The following is a 14,581-nucleotide window of genomic DNA, read 5'->3' as shown; positions in this document are numbered from 1 at the left end:
TGACATACCAGTATTGTGCAAATTGAGAATAAAACCAATCGATAAGTGTTTAAAATGGTTTATTTAAGAAAAATAAAGACTATTGGTTCAAAATTTATTGTCTTTCAATGTATGGTATCTAACAATACAATAAATAGTCCAAATGTATCCTAGGCTGCCCAGGACAAGTGTCACAAAACTCATAAGTCTCAAGCCTTTGCCATATTTTGTCCCTCACAGTTCCTTTTTGATCTTATACGCAAAACATGCTGTTTGTCATCCAGGCGGACCTCAGTTGAAGAAGTAGACGGCCTACTTGGAATCTGCCAAAAGTCCCTACCAACTGATCTACTAAAGTTTTCACAAACTTTATGTGACTCGATGGTTTCTTATTAAATTACTGGGGCCGAATTCTTGTGTTTTCAGATGCACCATCCAAAATATTTGATTGAATTGGTTTCTTGTAAAAATATCCGCAAATAATAGAATTCCAGGATTATGTTTAGTTGACCAATATTCTTGCATACTGGGAACTGGCATTGTCCCCATATTCAATATCACTCCAATAAAATGCCCAGAACTCATCATTCTGCACGTCACGCAAACTGTGCCATATAGATTTTGCCGACAATACCTTTTGTTTGAAGCTTGGCTTTTGTATATGAACCGGTTTCTTTAATAATATCATTAATCAATTCTTCCATCAAAAATAGTTTTAAAAAATTAATTGGTTCATTAATTGTTGAAGAAACATTTGGTCCAATATCTTGAGATCAAATATAAAATTTTATTTCATTTGGAGGATTATCCGTGTTGGAGATATCCACCCATTCATCATCCTGAGAAACATTGTTACTTGAAATACTAGAAGAACTACCAGATGACGAGAGAGGCGGCGATTTCTGTTTTTTTTTTGTCCAATAAAATTATATTCATCACTTGAAGTGTCATTATCACTCAAACTATCACTATTTTTATCACAAATACAAAGTTATCTTCACTTTCACTCAATTTAATAGTTTTTATCCATTTTAATGCGGATAAAAAAACTTGTTTACTTTTAACACCATATGAAAATTTTCAGTAATTTTTTTACAACAGGAAAACACTCAAATGCTAGCAAGGACCTTGAGCAACTGGCGGGACAGAATTGTACCTGCGTTAGTACGTATCCCGGCCTTTTATTATTTAAACAACATAACGGTACATAGTGGCAACATATAGTTGCCAACTAATTTATTGGGGAATTTATCACGTCGACATATTGTCACCATTCGAGTGCAAAAGGTTAAAAGCATTGTTAACTTTGTGGAATAGTAATATAACACTCTCTTTATCGTTCATCGTTCACCTTGTGTAATACCTTTCAAAGTGGTATTACACAAAGTTAACAATGAATGATAAGCAGTGTCATATTTTTTTTTAAGAAACAAAAATCCACTAAATGATCTATAAACCTTGTATATAATAAGCAAGGTAAATAATAAATGCAGCTCCCATATTTAAAAAAAAAAGTACCTATTATCGACGGCTTGAGATATTATATGTAGGTACATACTTAATATTTTCTTTTTTATCATACTGTTCTTAAATAATTACATTTTTTTATCATAATGCTGCATGTTTAGGGTTAGGAATCATCATGGTAAGCGGTGGAAAGTTTCTGAACAAATAGGAACATATTCTCCCCTCCGCTGTAAGCAAGTGTCTGTGTCAGTGAACCTTTGCAGGTGTGACACTGAATAAAGAAAGGTGTTTTTACTAAAACCAAATGATTTACCAAGTAAACGGCTTGTATCTCATCTGGTAAGAATAAAATACTTTTTATGTCACATATTTTATTAGTAAAGAACCTTTACACGAAAGCACTAATACATCAAATAAATCTTATTGTCTAAATAATCTGTATCAATACACCAAAGTGTCTATAAAATGATTTCATATATAGGCAAATCTCACATTGATTTACATACATAATATAATGAAAAATTTGAAGGGATCTATTATTATCTGACTAATTCCCAACATATACTCGTTCAAAAAATAAATTACATTGCATAAATCTAGCACACATATCGCTAACCATATCCATTTCAATATCTCACAAACAAGTTAAAGCCAGTAAGCGAGTTTTGGAGATGGATATTCATTATTTCAGACAACGCAAATCTTTTTTTCTGTACAAAGGTAAATTATCAAACTTCTTCACATAATGCAAGGGTTAGAATTGTAAATCATACAGCATTTTCGTTTCAAATTTTCATTTGCTGCATTCTTATTACAGGGTAGTACATAATCTTATTTTAAAATAAAAATCTACTTATTTTTCCTAGCAAATATAATAATTTAAATTTACATATTTTTTAAATAGAAAGCCCGAATTATAATTAGATTATATTATCAATACGAATGCCTAATCAATGGCATATTGTCAATTATATATATATAAAATCGCTTTTATTCTATCATGTTACGGTTAATCTAAAAGTAACTATAAACAAAATGTACAACGCATAGATCCAAGATTATTCAATTTATTGTGACCATATTGCAGAATATTTCTGGTTTCCACCAAATATGATTTCAATGTTTCATTTTACTGGACCACTTACACAAACGAGTTCAGATAAAATTCAATTAAACATTACATATATACTTTAAATTACATTAAGTAGTAAATGAAATGCAATGCCTACTCTAATTTCGAAAAAAAAACAAATATAGTTTCTGCTTACAAATTTTACTATACTTGTGCCTTTATGAAAAATGTTAAGTAAAAAATTACAAGCCATTTTGTCAAGATTAAATATTATGTATATATATGTATATGTATATATATATATATATATATATATATATATATATATATATATATATATATATATATATATATATATATATGAGGTGATTTTTTGATCTACAATGAAGACTTAAATCAGTAGAATGCCAGTAATGTGCCATGTTATTCTACATACACGGTTCTACATTTACTTTCTATGCACAATGAGAGAGTTCAGTGCTATTTTTTAATGCACTTAAGCTAGATAATGAAAAATTGTATAAATACCATTAAATAAAACTAGTTTATTAATTACGCCATTGTCTCTATGACATCACAGGTTGTCAAGATATACCACGAGGGAAGGGACAAAGCACATTCATTTATACCAATCAATGGTGGAATGATCGATGGTGGTATCAATAAAACCGACAAACTCAAGAAACAGGTTCAATTAACATTTAGGGTACAAATATTTTATTCTAGAATCAGACTTTTTTAGGGAAACCATTGTAAGTAATTAATTTTTTTTATCCATTTCCAGTGATGATTCACCGTTTGACTTATCCAATTTTAATTTAATGTGTTTATTATGTAAAATTATAAAATGACTGTACTATCATGATGTGATGGTAAAAGTCAACAAGCGAAAAGGTAACAGTGATTTGCTACTGCTATAGCCATCTGTGATGATACCACTAAGTATTTAATATAAAAATTCCATACATTTTAGAGAACCTTCTGTACAGTGAAATAATAAAATATTTTAAAATTTCATTTTAGGTAGCACTGTACTATCTCATTATGATATTTGAGTTATTTATAATATATCTGAAAAAATTACTTTGCGTTAAAAAAAGTGCTTAAAATGAAGGGTAAAATGCATTTCTCTTTCTTACAAATAAGTCTATATAATCATTAAATGGGATCTTATTGATGGTAAGTATGGTGTTTTCTCATACCTAGATCTAAAGTAGACTCGATTCACTAGGACCAAACATATTATAAAAATGCACAAATTATCTAACAACCTATAAATACATAAAAATATAAAAACACTTCGATACATAGTGCGCATTTTAAAAGTGGCCAAAGAAGGAAGTGTTCACACATCTCTCATTTCTTTGTCTCATGGGGAGTAGTTGACCCCTATTACACAAGCAGTCAACAAATGTTTTAACAGCAATCAAGTATGTTATCATTTTATGTTGAGACGGATACAAACTGCAGAATCTTTCTTTGAAATCATGTAATACTAATTTGTGCATTAAGGACTTTGGAATTTTTTAAACATCCCAGTTAATCGGGAACGTACTGTACAGTTAATTATATTCAATGAATGTTTAACTAAAGTTGACCACTTACTTGTAATTTCTAGCCAGAACACGGCAAACTTTACATTCTTGGTGACGGGGAAGTATAGCAGCAGAAAAAAATGATTTTATATTTCATTTTTGAATATATGTATTGTTTCTTATATTTTTATGTGGAGTAAATTAAGGAATTTATGTTGTGACCAAATGCTAAGAACCATTTGATGTACTCAATGTTTTGTATAAAAAAAAATGCAGTCCAGTACTGTGCTAGTAAAACCAGTTTTAATGGTCACCTCAACTTAATTAGACACAATTGAACCTAGATCCTTACAATATTGATTTCACATTCTTATAAAAGCCGAAATTAATCCACCCGTACAGTTGGTCAAGGGCTTATTATTTTAAAGATGACAATTCGCTCATGCACTTCTAAGGGCAGTTATACAGTTTATAGTACTCATAACTTATATCTATAATTATTTATTTCAAAACAATATAGCACACTAAGACCCCGTTTAATGCTGTTTCCGTATTACATGGTAGTATTAGGATTCCCTGAAGTTACAAACGGTGTTTGTATTCCCCAAAATCTTATCCAATTTTGTCCCAATGATATTCTCATGCAGTCTCGCAATGTAGTCAGTTTAATATCATTACATAGTATGAAAGCATATTTGCTGTATCACAGGTGATTTGTGATCAGTCATCAATGTTATTGTGTGTACGTACAATAAACATAATATTTGATTGTCGTGATTGCTAAGGAAAATAAAATAACAATAAAAATTATTTTGCTGGAATCTTAAATGCAGGTGCTCAGATGATCAGATGCAGGTGAATGGCAATCTGGTATCAGCAATGCATTCAATTTGTCTATTTCAACAATATGCGCAATTTAAAAATAAAGAAAAATCATAGCACCAGTAACTAAAACCACAACTTTTGCACAAAAAATACGCATATCAGAAGCAATGTGATTCAGGAAATAGAAGAATGACTTTCCATCTAGACTGATGCAATAAGCAAGCAATTAAAACAGAAAATAAATTGCCATATAAAAATGGCAGCACCGGTGAAAATTTTGTTTATCAAAATCCAGAAAGAATCTTCATAACATAAAACTTACTGAAGCAGCATTTTTTTAAACAAAAAGTTGAACGCATAAAAATTAGGAATAAATAAGCAAAAATGAGCCATGTAATACATTAAATAAAAATGATCGTTTCAGACTAACGTTAATTCAACATGGAACATATCTTATTTTACTGTATATGTTGATCTGGACCATTTGAAAAAAAAAACATTATAGATACAATAAATATAAAAACCAGGATTGTGTAAATATTCATTATAAATATAATTCAACGACAATATTCCGAATAAAATATCATTGTTACATAATTAAGTATCGATTTGTTATTAGCAAACAATACAGAAAGTGGTATTTGAAATAAGTCAACCTGTATACAGAATTTTAAACACAAATACACCATTTTAATACAATATTTTTTATTGAATACTTAGGATGATTAAAAGGCATTATTAATTTGAGATTTGGTGGTGTTTTCAATTAATATTTGTCATTGCTTTCCCATTTTATTGCTATATAATAAGTCCAAAAGTGGTATTCATAAGATTGACAAATATTTGAAATTATCAGAATTTCTTAACTTTGTGATATTCTCATATGTAAACCATAACACTGAAAAATATTATGACAAATATCTCAATATTTCTATAGAAAATTAAGTTATCGCAAAACATTAATAAATTTATTTTTATGAATGCAGAGTTGTCAAGAGATGGATAGCTATGAAGCATTCATTTATTTTTGGAATAGTCAAAGAGCACTTTAAAGTAAAATAAAATATTGAAATTCCTTATACAGTAAAACCTCGATATAATGGACCTCTATTTAACGAACTTCGAATATAATGGACAAAAAATGCCATAAATGACATAATAACATTTATCGACTATTCTTCAGATAACAAAATTCAACTATATTATACGCGTTTTTGTAATAAGAGTTGATTATATAAAAAAAAAACAGCAAACTTCAAGAAAGCAAGCGCGTCAATATCAAACAGCAATATCACGACACGAGAGACCGAATACAGTTAATAGGATTTTGTTTGTGATTTGTATTATTTATTTATATCGAATTTATGTCTGTTATATCAAGGTTTTACTGTACTCATTTTTATTATTTAATGTCACACAAAGCCTGATTTGAAACTGGTGAAAATTTGGTGTTTTAATTTTATTTTGAGATTTGTAAATATTTTTATGAAGATACAAAATTGTTGTGATACAGAGATATCTGCAATAATCTTGCTAAAGGATTTTCACTTAAAATACTTTTGATCAAAAAATCATGGTCCAATAAAGCTAATAAAAAATATCATAGAGTATTCATATAAAATATTAACATTTTGGATAATTTAGAATTAATTCATTGTTATAATATGTTATTCGGTTTATAATGGTTTCACAAGTTGTTATTATCATTATTAAAATACGCAGCACTAAGGAAAATACTCCAAAGGTTTTAAGTATAAAATTTAATAATAATAATTAATTACCCATTCCACTTTACATATGCAAAAAGTAGGCAAAAATATAAATAAAACATTCAAATTTATAGACATGAATGACAAGAAAATAATTGATTCAATTAAAGTAAAATATGATTTATTCCACTGAATTCTAAAAGAATTCATTTAAAAACATTTCTCAAAAAATCACTTCAATATAAATAGAAAATTTGGCAACAGAATATTATTCATAATGTTAATTCTTTGTATTATTACTGTATTAAATACAATCTAGACAATTATTTTATTCCATCCGTAAAATTAAAATAAAGTATTCACTGGATAGTGCGTAAAATATGTTTAAAATGATACAAAATATAATACAAGAAAATAATATAAAAGGGGTCATGTATGAAAATACATAAGAAAAACCTGAATAGTCTAAAGTACATACATAAATTAGTATAATTCATTCTTATTGCAGTACTTTTATAACTAACAAATTAGTATATTTGCCTAATGAATTATTCATATATTAAGCGTTTTGAAGTATCAAAACATAAAAACGAGATAAAATATTATTTTCCAAGTGGAGAAACGATAGTTGGTCAAAACCTAATCAAAATCGACAAGGTTATATGAAATATAAATAAATTCAGACATATCGAAAATAACCACACTCAATTTAGCAATGATATAAATATTAATTTAGTCAGGGTAGACTGAAAAAATTACAAAAGTGTATAAAATGTTCCAAAAAAGCATCTAAAATAATTTAAATACATCTACACCGCTGTCCATTGCGCATTAGTGGCATCATCGGAGATTATGTCCGGAATATTATTTCTTAAAACCACATATCAGTTTATAATATATTGCTGGCAGATATTGTACTTGGGATACATAAAATCTAGCTAGACATACCTACAAATATTTTTGATTTTATTCAAAGTATGGTAGTTCTTAAATATTTATTACAATACGGGTGACTTCTTTTGATGCCTGGCAGGTCAAAGAATTATATACATATTCACTATTTGGTAATATAAAAAAAGGTATCCGTTATATTCATGAAAATAAAGATAATATACCTTTATTATTATACATTTGTTACATATGTACTTTGTTATAAAAAAAAATACATACAATGTCAAAATGATGAAATCTCTCATTGGAAATGGCGAGAATAAAATTGACCACAATAATTGAAAGCTATATTTTTCGGACTTTAAAAAGTTTTCACGGATCGAAATCTATCAGAAGGGATATGTCGATTACGGCGTGGCCACCTTCCGGTATACGAAGAGTGGCGGTGCGCGTGGCCACTCAGGGACGCGCGCCCCGAGCGGCCTCCTCCAGCGCGCGCACTTTGAGCTCGCGCTCGCGCTGCTGGTGGCGCAGGTAGTCCTCGGGCGGGTGGTGCGCGGCGTGGTGGCGCTCCATGAGCAGGTGGCGCTGCAGCTGGTCGTGAGCCGCCGCCTGCTGCGCCAGCTGCTCCGCGTACGGGCGCGCCAGCAGCTCCGGGTGCGCCATGCGCCGCTCCCAGCTCTCCTGCTGCGCGGCCGCCTGCGCCGCCTGCCCCGGGTGCAGGTGCAGGTGCGTGTGCGAGTGCGCGTGCGTGTGGGCGTGCGTGTGCGCGTGGTACTCGGGCGAGATGCCCGCCATCTGCAGGCGCACCATGGGGTCGGTGGCCAGCGCCAGGCGCTCGGCCGCCTCCAGCTGGTGGTGCGGGTGGTGGGCGTGCGGGTGCGGCGGCGGCCCGCCCGGCGCGCCCGGCCCAGGCGGCGGGATGCCCAGCCGCTCCAGCCGCTCGCGCTCCAGCTGCGACAGGCCCGCCTGCCCAGGCCCCGCCCCAAACAGCGAGTACTGGTGCAACGGGATGCCGCCCTGCACGCCCGGCGGGGGCACGCCGTACCGCCGGTGCATCTCCAGCCAGTGGGGGTCCACGCGGGCCCCTACGTTGGTGTTCTTCATGAGTTCTTCCTTGAGCCGGTCGTTGAGCTCTCGCTCTCTCAGTTCCCGGATCTCCCGATCTCGCTTCTCTCTCTCCAAATGCTCCAGCTCCATTCTCTCCCGAGCGGCCCCGGGACCGTACATGGAACTCAGCTGGTACTGGAGCATGGGATCCATACAGTGGCGCGGGATGTTGCCGGGGCTGAAGCCCGCATGGGGACGAGCGTACTCGGAGAGCTGCCTGAGGGCCGGAGTGTCCGGATAGCCTTGCCGGGGAAACCGGTCGTACGGCGAGGGAACACTCTCCAGCTGACTCCTGGAAGGAGGTTTAGTGTCGGGTTTTTCGGGAGTGGATATTTTTCTAGCGTGCGCTTGTTGCGCTATTTTTTCCCTCTCTTCCCTATCCCTCTCCGCTTGCTTGCGTAGTCTTTCTTCTCTCTTTCGTGCCAATTTCGAGTCAGGAACGGGCTTAAATATCAAGTCTGTTCGAGTGCACGAATTATAATCTCCTCTGTTCCAGTGGCGTAAAAATATGGCGGATTGAGATCTGTGACATTCGGTATCTTCCACTTTGGGCTCGGGAGACGGCCCGTGAGGAATATGCGCAGGACTCGGAATCTCTTCTTCTTCAGGGGGTTGTGACGGAGTCTCCAGTTTGAGTACAGGAGTATCCGAGGGATCGTCTTGCAGCGGGCGGCTCTGGCGGTGCAGAGGGTGTCCCATAGACAGAGAGTGCGGAGAGGCGGGCTTGGGAAGGGGCTGTAGCCCGGCGGCAGCTTGCGCGTGCATCCTTAAGTTTTCTAAGGAACTTGACCCTGCGGACGGTGGCATCCCCAGACCCATGTGGTGACCTAATGTCGGAGGTTGAATCATCAAATGGTGTGAGTTTCCAGCGCTCCCGGGTAACAGTTTCGGGTGATGTCTTAACATTTGATCAGCAGGGGATAATCTCTCGTGGTGATGAGAATGATGATGCGAGTGATGATGAGCGTGCGCATTCGCCAAGTTAATGCTCGAGGATGTACTCGTGGTTTGAGATAGACTAGCAGACATATGGCCGTGAGGGGAACTGGTGTGAATACTCGGTTTCTGTTGCGTGTTAATCTTGTGTTGTATGGACTGCGAAGAACTACTCGACGTGGAATGAGATATAGATAGCGTGTGGTTCGCCCCCGCTTGATTCGGCTGCTTCTCCGTACTGGCGTGGACAGAGCTGTGATGGCTGGTAGAATGATGGTGTGTCATAGTCGTTTCGTGCATTTGATGACGTTCCGTCGAATTACTGGGATTTCGAAGGTCTTCGGTAGTTTCGGAAATTTCTCTCAAGGATCTAGTAGTGACAGAGGAACTGGAACTATGGTGAGATGTCATCATAGTGGTAGATTCTATCGCCGAAGGTTTGCTGAGGGCCATCGGGGACTCGTGCCTCCCGGGAGTACTCACAGGAGGATTATGCATGGGAGGTATGGGGTGCGGCTGGGGCAGTCCGTAAGGATACGGGTAGGGCATTGCGTAGCCCGCATGAGGGTGTGGATAGTACGGGTGCATGGCGTGCGCGGACGCGACGGCTGCAAACAGAGGGTGGTGCAACAGCGGGTGGTGCGGGTGGTGGAGAGGAGAAGAGAACGGGTGCGGGTGCGGGTGGGGATGAGGGCCCTGTTGAGACGAATGCATGACGGGACCGGGAATGGTAGTCGGTAAGGACAAGGGGGTCGGATTCATCAAGTTCAGTGCAGAATGGGATACAGGGGGTTGTTGCAAAGGAGATGGAGAAATTTGACGAGATTGTTGAGGACTCGTAAGGTGCCTGGAGAATGGCGGAGTCGTCGATAACGGATTGGAATTGGCATGAAGACCAGGAAGCTGCATTTTGATAGGTGTAGGTGTATGAGGGCTTTTTATAGGAACGGGAGCAATCGGAGCATCCATATTACCCTGACTGGGAAAATTTTGTTGAGCGTAATCGGGCTCCTTTTTAATGTTATCTATTCTCGGCCCTAAGAATGTTCCACCATTATTGCTGTGCGGTCTACTCGGAGGTCTGATGCCGCTAGATTCTCCGGCGGGAGTGATTTCGGAATTATGAGATAATGTATTATTTGTACTGCCTGAATATCCCGGTACTTTAACTTCTTTCAGAGATTGCAAAGGATCCGCCAGATTGGGATTCGACTCGGGCGAGGTTTGGGAGCCGATCGGTTCCGCGACTTCGAGTTTGATTTTTAGGTCCTGCGGTATCAACATATCGGATGGATTAGTATGAGGCAAGCTAGGCGAAGATCTCAACGGAGGCAAACTGTGAGAGGGTCCCATCGGTTGCGTTAGAGGGCCCAGATGTTTGTCCATAGCGTGTCCCGGTGGCGCTTGGTGCGCATAGGGATGCACGGCGCCGGGAATATATCCGTAAGGAGGAGCTCCCATGGTGGCCAGAGGACCCTGCTGCATGAGTCCCGACATAGAGGATTGAGCCATGGACAACGGGGGCTGGTGTTGGGGGTGTCCGGATGAAGGCCCTTCCATGCCGAGAGGCAGCCTGAGGTGGGATCCCTCCACTCGAGATGGCGCTCCTCTAGAACTAGGACCGACAATATCTACTTTCTTTCCACTCTGAGCCAAATCAGCGGGCTTAGACTCCATCGGGTCTATTTCTTTGACGCTGTTAGGATCAGTCTCCGGGCACAAATTGGGGGAAGATGTTTCCGGATTACAATTTCTGATTCCGAGACCGGGATGATTAGGCATAGGCCCTTGTACCGGAGGAGGAGTTCTGAGTTGTATATTGGGACTCGGTATTCTGCCATTATTCGTATCACCGATCCCACTACTTATCGTGGCAGTATACACTGTCTCGGATTGCGGTGGACCTTTTAAGTCTGGAGTATCATCTCTAGGTTCTAACTTGATAACTGTACTCATGGTGTGAGGGATCATCTGTTTATTCTGATCATTATTTAAGAGTAAGCCCGTAGGTCCGTATACGTAGGGATTTAATCCTCCGGGATAATCTTTCCCCGGTTTGATTATGTTTTCTTTACCGTAATGTTGGTTTATATTATTTTCCATTTTGATGTTGGTTTGGGGGTTAAAGAGACCTACATCCGGGTGGAAGTTGGGTGCCAAGTCCAGCATGTTTGATTTGTCATTCGGCTGAGGATGATAAATTTGCGCTAAGGGATCATGATTGAAATCTTCTTTAGGCAATAAGCCATTTCCTTCATCGCCATCTATTTCTTCTTTAATTTTCAACTTCTCCAATGCCTCCGTATTCAAAGGAGTCACTTTAGGAATAACAAGTTCCAAATTAGTATCGTTAACTTTCTTGCTTTCTAAACTTGTAAAACTATTTTCTTTCACACCTAATAACTCATCCGACAGAGGGTCCACTCTAATTTCTTCAATGGGAGATTTACCATCTTTTTCAAACAAAAATTCATGTCTCGATGTACTGTCTACATCCGCGTGATTCAAGAACTCCAGTTTAGTATCTTCCATTTTTGGAACTCTATTTTCTACATTCTCACTTTTTTCATTACCGTCCGCTTTCATAGTATCGATATTATCGGCGACCGCCACTTTCACCGAACTAAACTCGGATAAATCCGGTTCTAAGTCATTATTGTCACCATCGTCAACTGCGGAACCGCTGTCGTTCGTTAAACTTTCCGTTGGACTCTCGGAACGGTCTGCGGTTCCCTTCTTCTTAAACAGACTAACGTCATTTTCCACGTTGATATCCATTTCAACATCATCCGGTATTCGCTTCTTAACTCTACTGACATCCACTTTGCCATTGGTCGCACACTTCTTTTTGTCTTTCTCTGTAGAGGTAGCATTAGATGTCTTGTCGGCATTCACGGGGGTTTTGGGAGTCTTGACCTTAGGTTTGACATTATCGTCTTGATCGCTTCCATCCCGAGTGCGCTTGGAGTTAGGGGTGGTCTGCTCCTTGGCCTTGTTGCGAGTTCTCATTCTGGCCGGGGAGCCGTCGGGGCTCTCGGGAGTAACGCGCGGCTCGGCCTTGCTCATGTCTCCCGCGTCGCGAGAGTCGCTGTCGTCCTCCGAGTTGTCGTCCTCGGTGACGGAGCTGGTCTCTCCGAGCTCCTTCTGCGCGGTGGGCGAGGGGCGCGCGTCCTGCGGCGGCGCCTCGGGTAGCTCCCGGGCGCTTCCCCTGGCGGCCCGGGTGTTCCTGATCCTCCGCAGAGATCCGCCACCTTGCCTTCTTCTCCTGTGCGGCCGGTTATTGCTCGCTCCGGGAGTTTTCTTCCAGAGATAGTAGAATTCGACTAATTCGGAAGTTTCTTTGTGAGGAAGGAGATCCTTTCTGATTCTGAAGAAATTCTTCCCGAATTGGCGGATGCCCTTGACGAATCTCTTGGTTTCTTCCTCGGACCACTTTTTGTCTATGCCCTTGGGCACGGGGCACTTGACGAGCGCCTGCAGAGCGCGAGTGGGGTCGTAGCCGGAGTCGTGCAAGATGTCCAGCGCGTTGATGGTGGTGTCATCTCGGCTGGCCGCCACGCAGCCGTCGTCCGGAGATCCGCCGTCGCACATGCCGGCGAAGGCCGCCATGGAGCGCGCCGCCCGCAAGTACATTACGAGGTCGCGGTCGCAGGCTTGCGCGGGCATCCAGCGCAGCTCCTCGCCTCCGGGGCTGGCCTCGTCCGTGCCCACCACCCTCATGTCGGGCAGTCGCGCATATATATCTTTAGGAGGTTGATTGGGCCCGCTCACGCGGACCTCACCTTGATTCTGTGCCATCGCGACGTCCAGCACTACATGTGAGACAAGCGGGACTTTAAACTTTTAAAATTAACACTCGCAAGCTCGAAAAGTTTGTTCATCAGCAAATTAAACTTGTAAGTCACCGTTTTATAAGAATTTTGTCGTTTTTGACCACCGATATAAAATGTAAATGCCAAACTAAAGATTTATCAATGGCCACCCCTACACGGCGACTTAATGAGTCGATCATTGTTAAAAACTATTCTTCAGCTTAACCGGAGGCTTGGCTCATCTTAAAATTAAAGTCGAAACGCGATGTAAATAAAACATTCGATATGTTTTGGGTAATTCAATATAAACTTAGCGAAATGGACTCCGACAGCCTTTTGTTTAGCTTGATTGAGTTACCATATCAAAGACAATTTGTATTTTATTACATTATAAACATAGACAAAAACTCCCAATACATAAATCAGGTATCTACCCATTATTACAAATGAAAATAGGTAGGTACATAGTATATGCAGCGTAATATAGCGTATTTGTGCAACTATTCTTTTCATTAGCGGGGGTTTTTCACGTATTTTGAAAAATGCATAATTTTGATTTTTAATTTTTAAATCCTCGAAAGTAATTGATATTTTGTTATTAAATTGTTTGTGTAGTATTGAGAAACATGCCGTTGAATACGAGATTGATGTTCAAAAAATATAAATAAATAAAATTTTGGGTAACTAACTATCACGACGTTTCCCCGTTGGGATAGGTGCAGAGAAAAAAAAGCCACATCAATCTTTCTTCAATCAGTCTTCGTCTCTTCCACATCCGTACATCTTCCCATACATACACGCCGCTTATACCGACTCCTGACCTGCCTGACCACTTTCAAGTACAATTAGAAATACTTGATCATGCTAAGTTTTCCTTGGTCTTGCTTCTATTACCAACCACATTCGTCTCCTAAATTTGTTTAACTATCCTTTCTTCACTCATTCGATTCACGTGTCCAAAGCATCTCAACAAACCTTTATTAATTTAATCTTTGATTCTTGTTTCAGTCTTGCATTCTTTCCTTGTAGCAGCAATCGAACGTCTACCATACAACGTTTTACCGCACATTCGTCTGAGAGAACGAATATCGACTGTTATTCAGTCTACTTTCATCCTTTTCATACTTCACTTCCATACTTTTGAGTTGGAACGAGGACTGCATTGTGAACTGCCAGTTTAGATTTCGCTGATAGGGTTTTATTTACCATAACTGATTTTAATGCACCATTCACTCTGTTTCCAGC

General features: G+C 38.9%; 1 protein-coding gene across 1 annotated transcript; it reads right to left on the bottom strand.

Annotated features, from left to right (window-relative positions):
- Positions 1-3,877: 3,877 nt before the first annotated feature.
- Gug (arginine-glutamic acid dipeptide repeats grunge) lies at positions 3,878-13,692 on the bottom strand. The gene has a single exon (XM_088264552.1). The coding sequence runs from the start codon at positions 13,320-13,322 to the stop codon at positions 7,938-7,940; it is 5,385 nt and encodes a 1,794-aa protein (XP_088120678.1). The 5' UTR covers positions 13,323-13,692; the 3' UTR covers positions 3,878-7,937.
- Positions 13,693-14,581: the final 889 nt, after the last annotated feature.

The sequence above is a fragment of the Brachycentrus maculatus genome, unplaced genomic scaffold, assembly GCF_059751285.1.
Source record: "Brachycentrus maculatus isolate JH-2025_06_01 unplaced genomic scaffold, ASM5975128v1 h1tg000233l, whole genome shotgun sequence".
Lineage (NCBI taxonomy): Eukaryota > Metazoa > Arthropoda > Insecta > Trichoptera > Brachycentridae > Brachycentrus > Brachycentrus maculatus.
This window is presented reverse-complemented; position numbering and strand designations above follow the sequence as displayed.

Bases quoted from the DNA above. Each gene is read 5' to 3' on its own strand.
- Gug (XM_088264552.1), bottom strand. From the start codon at position 13,322: ATGGCACAGAATCAAGGTGAGGTCCGCGTGAGCGGGCCCAATCAACCT.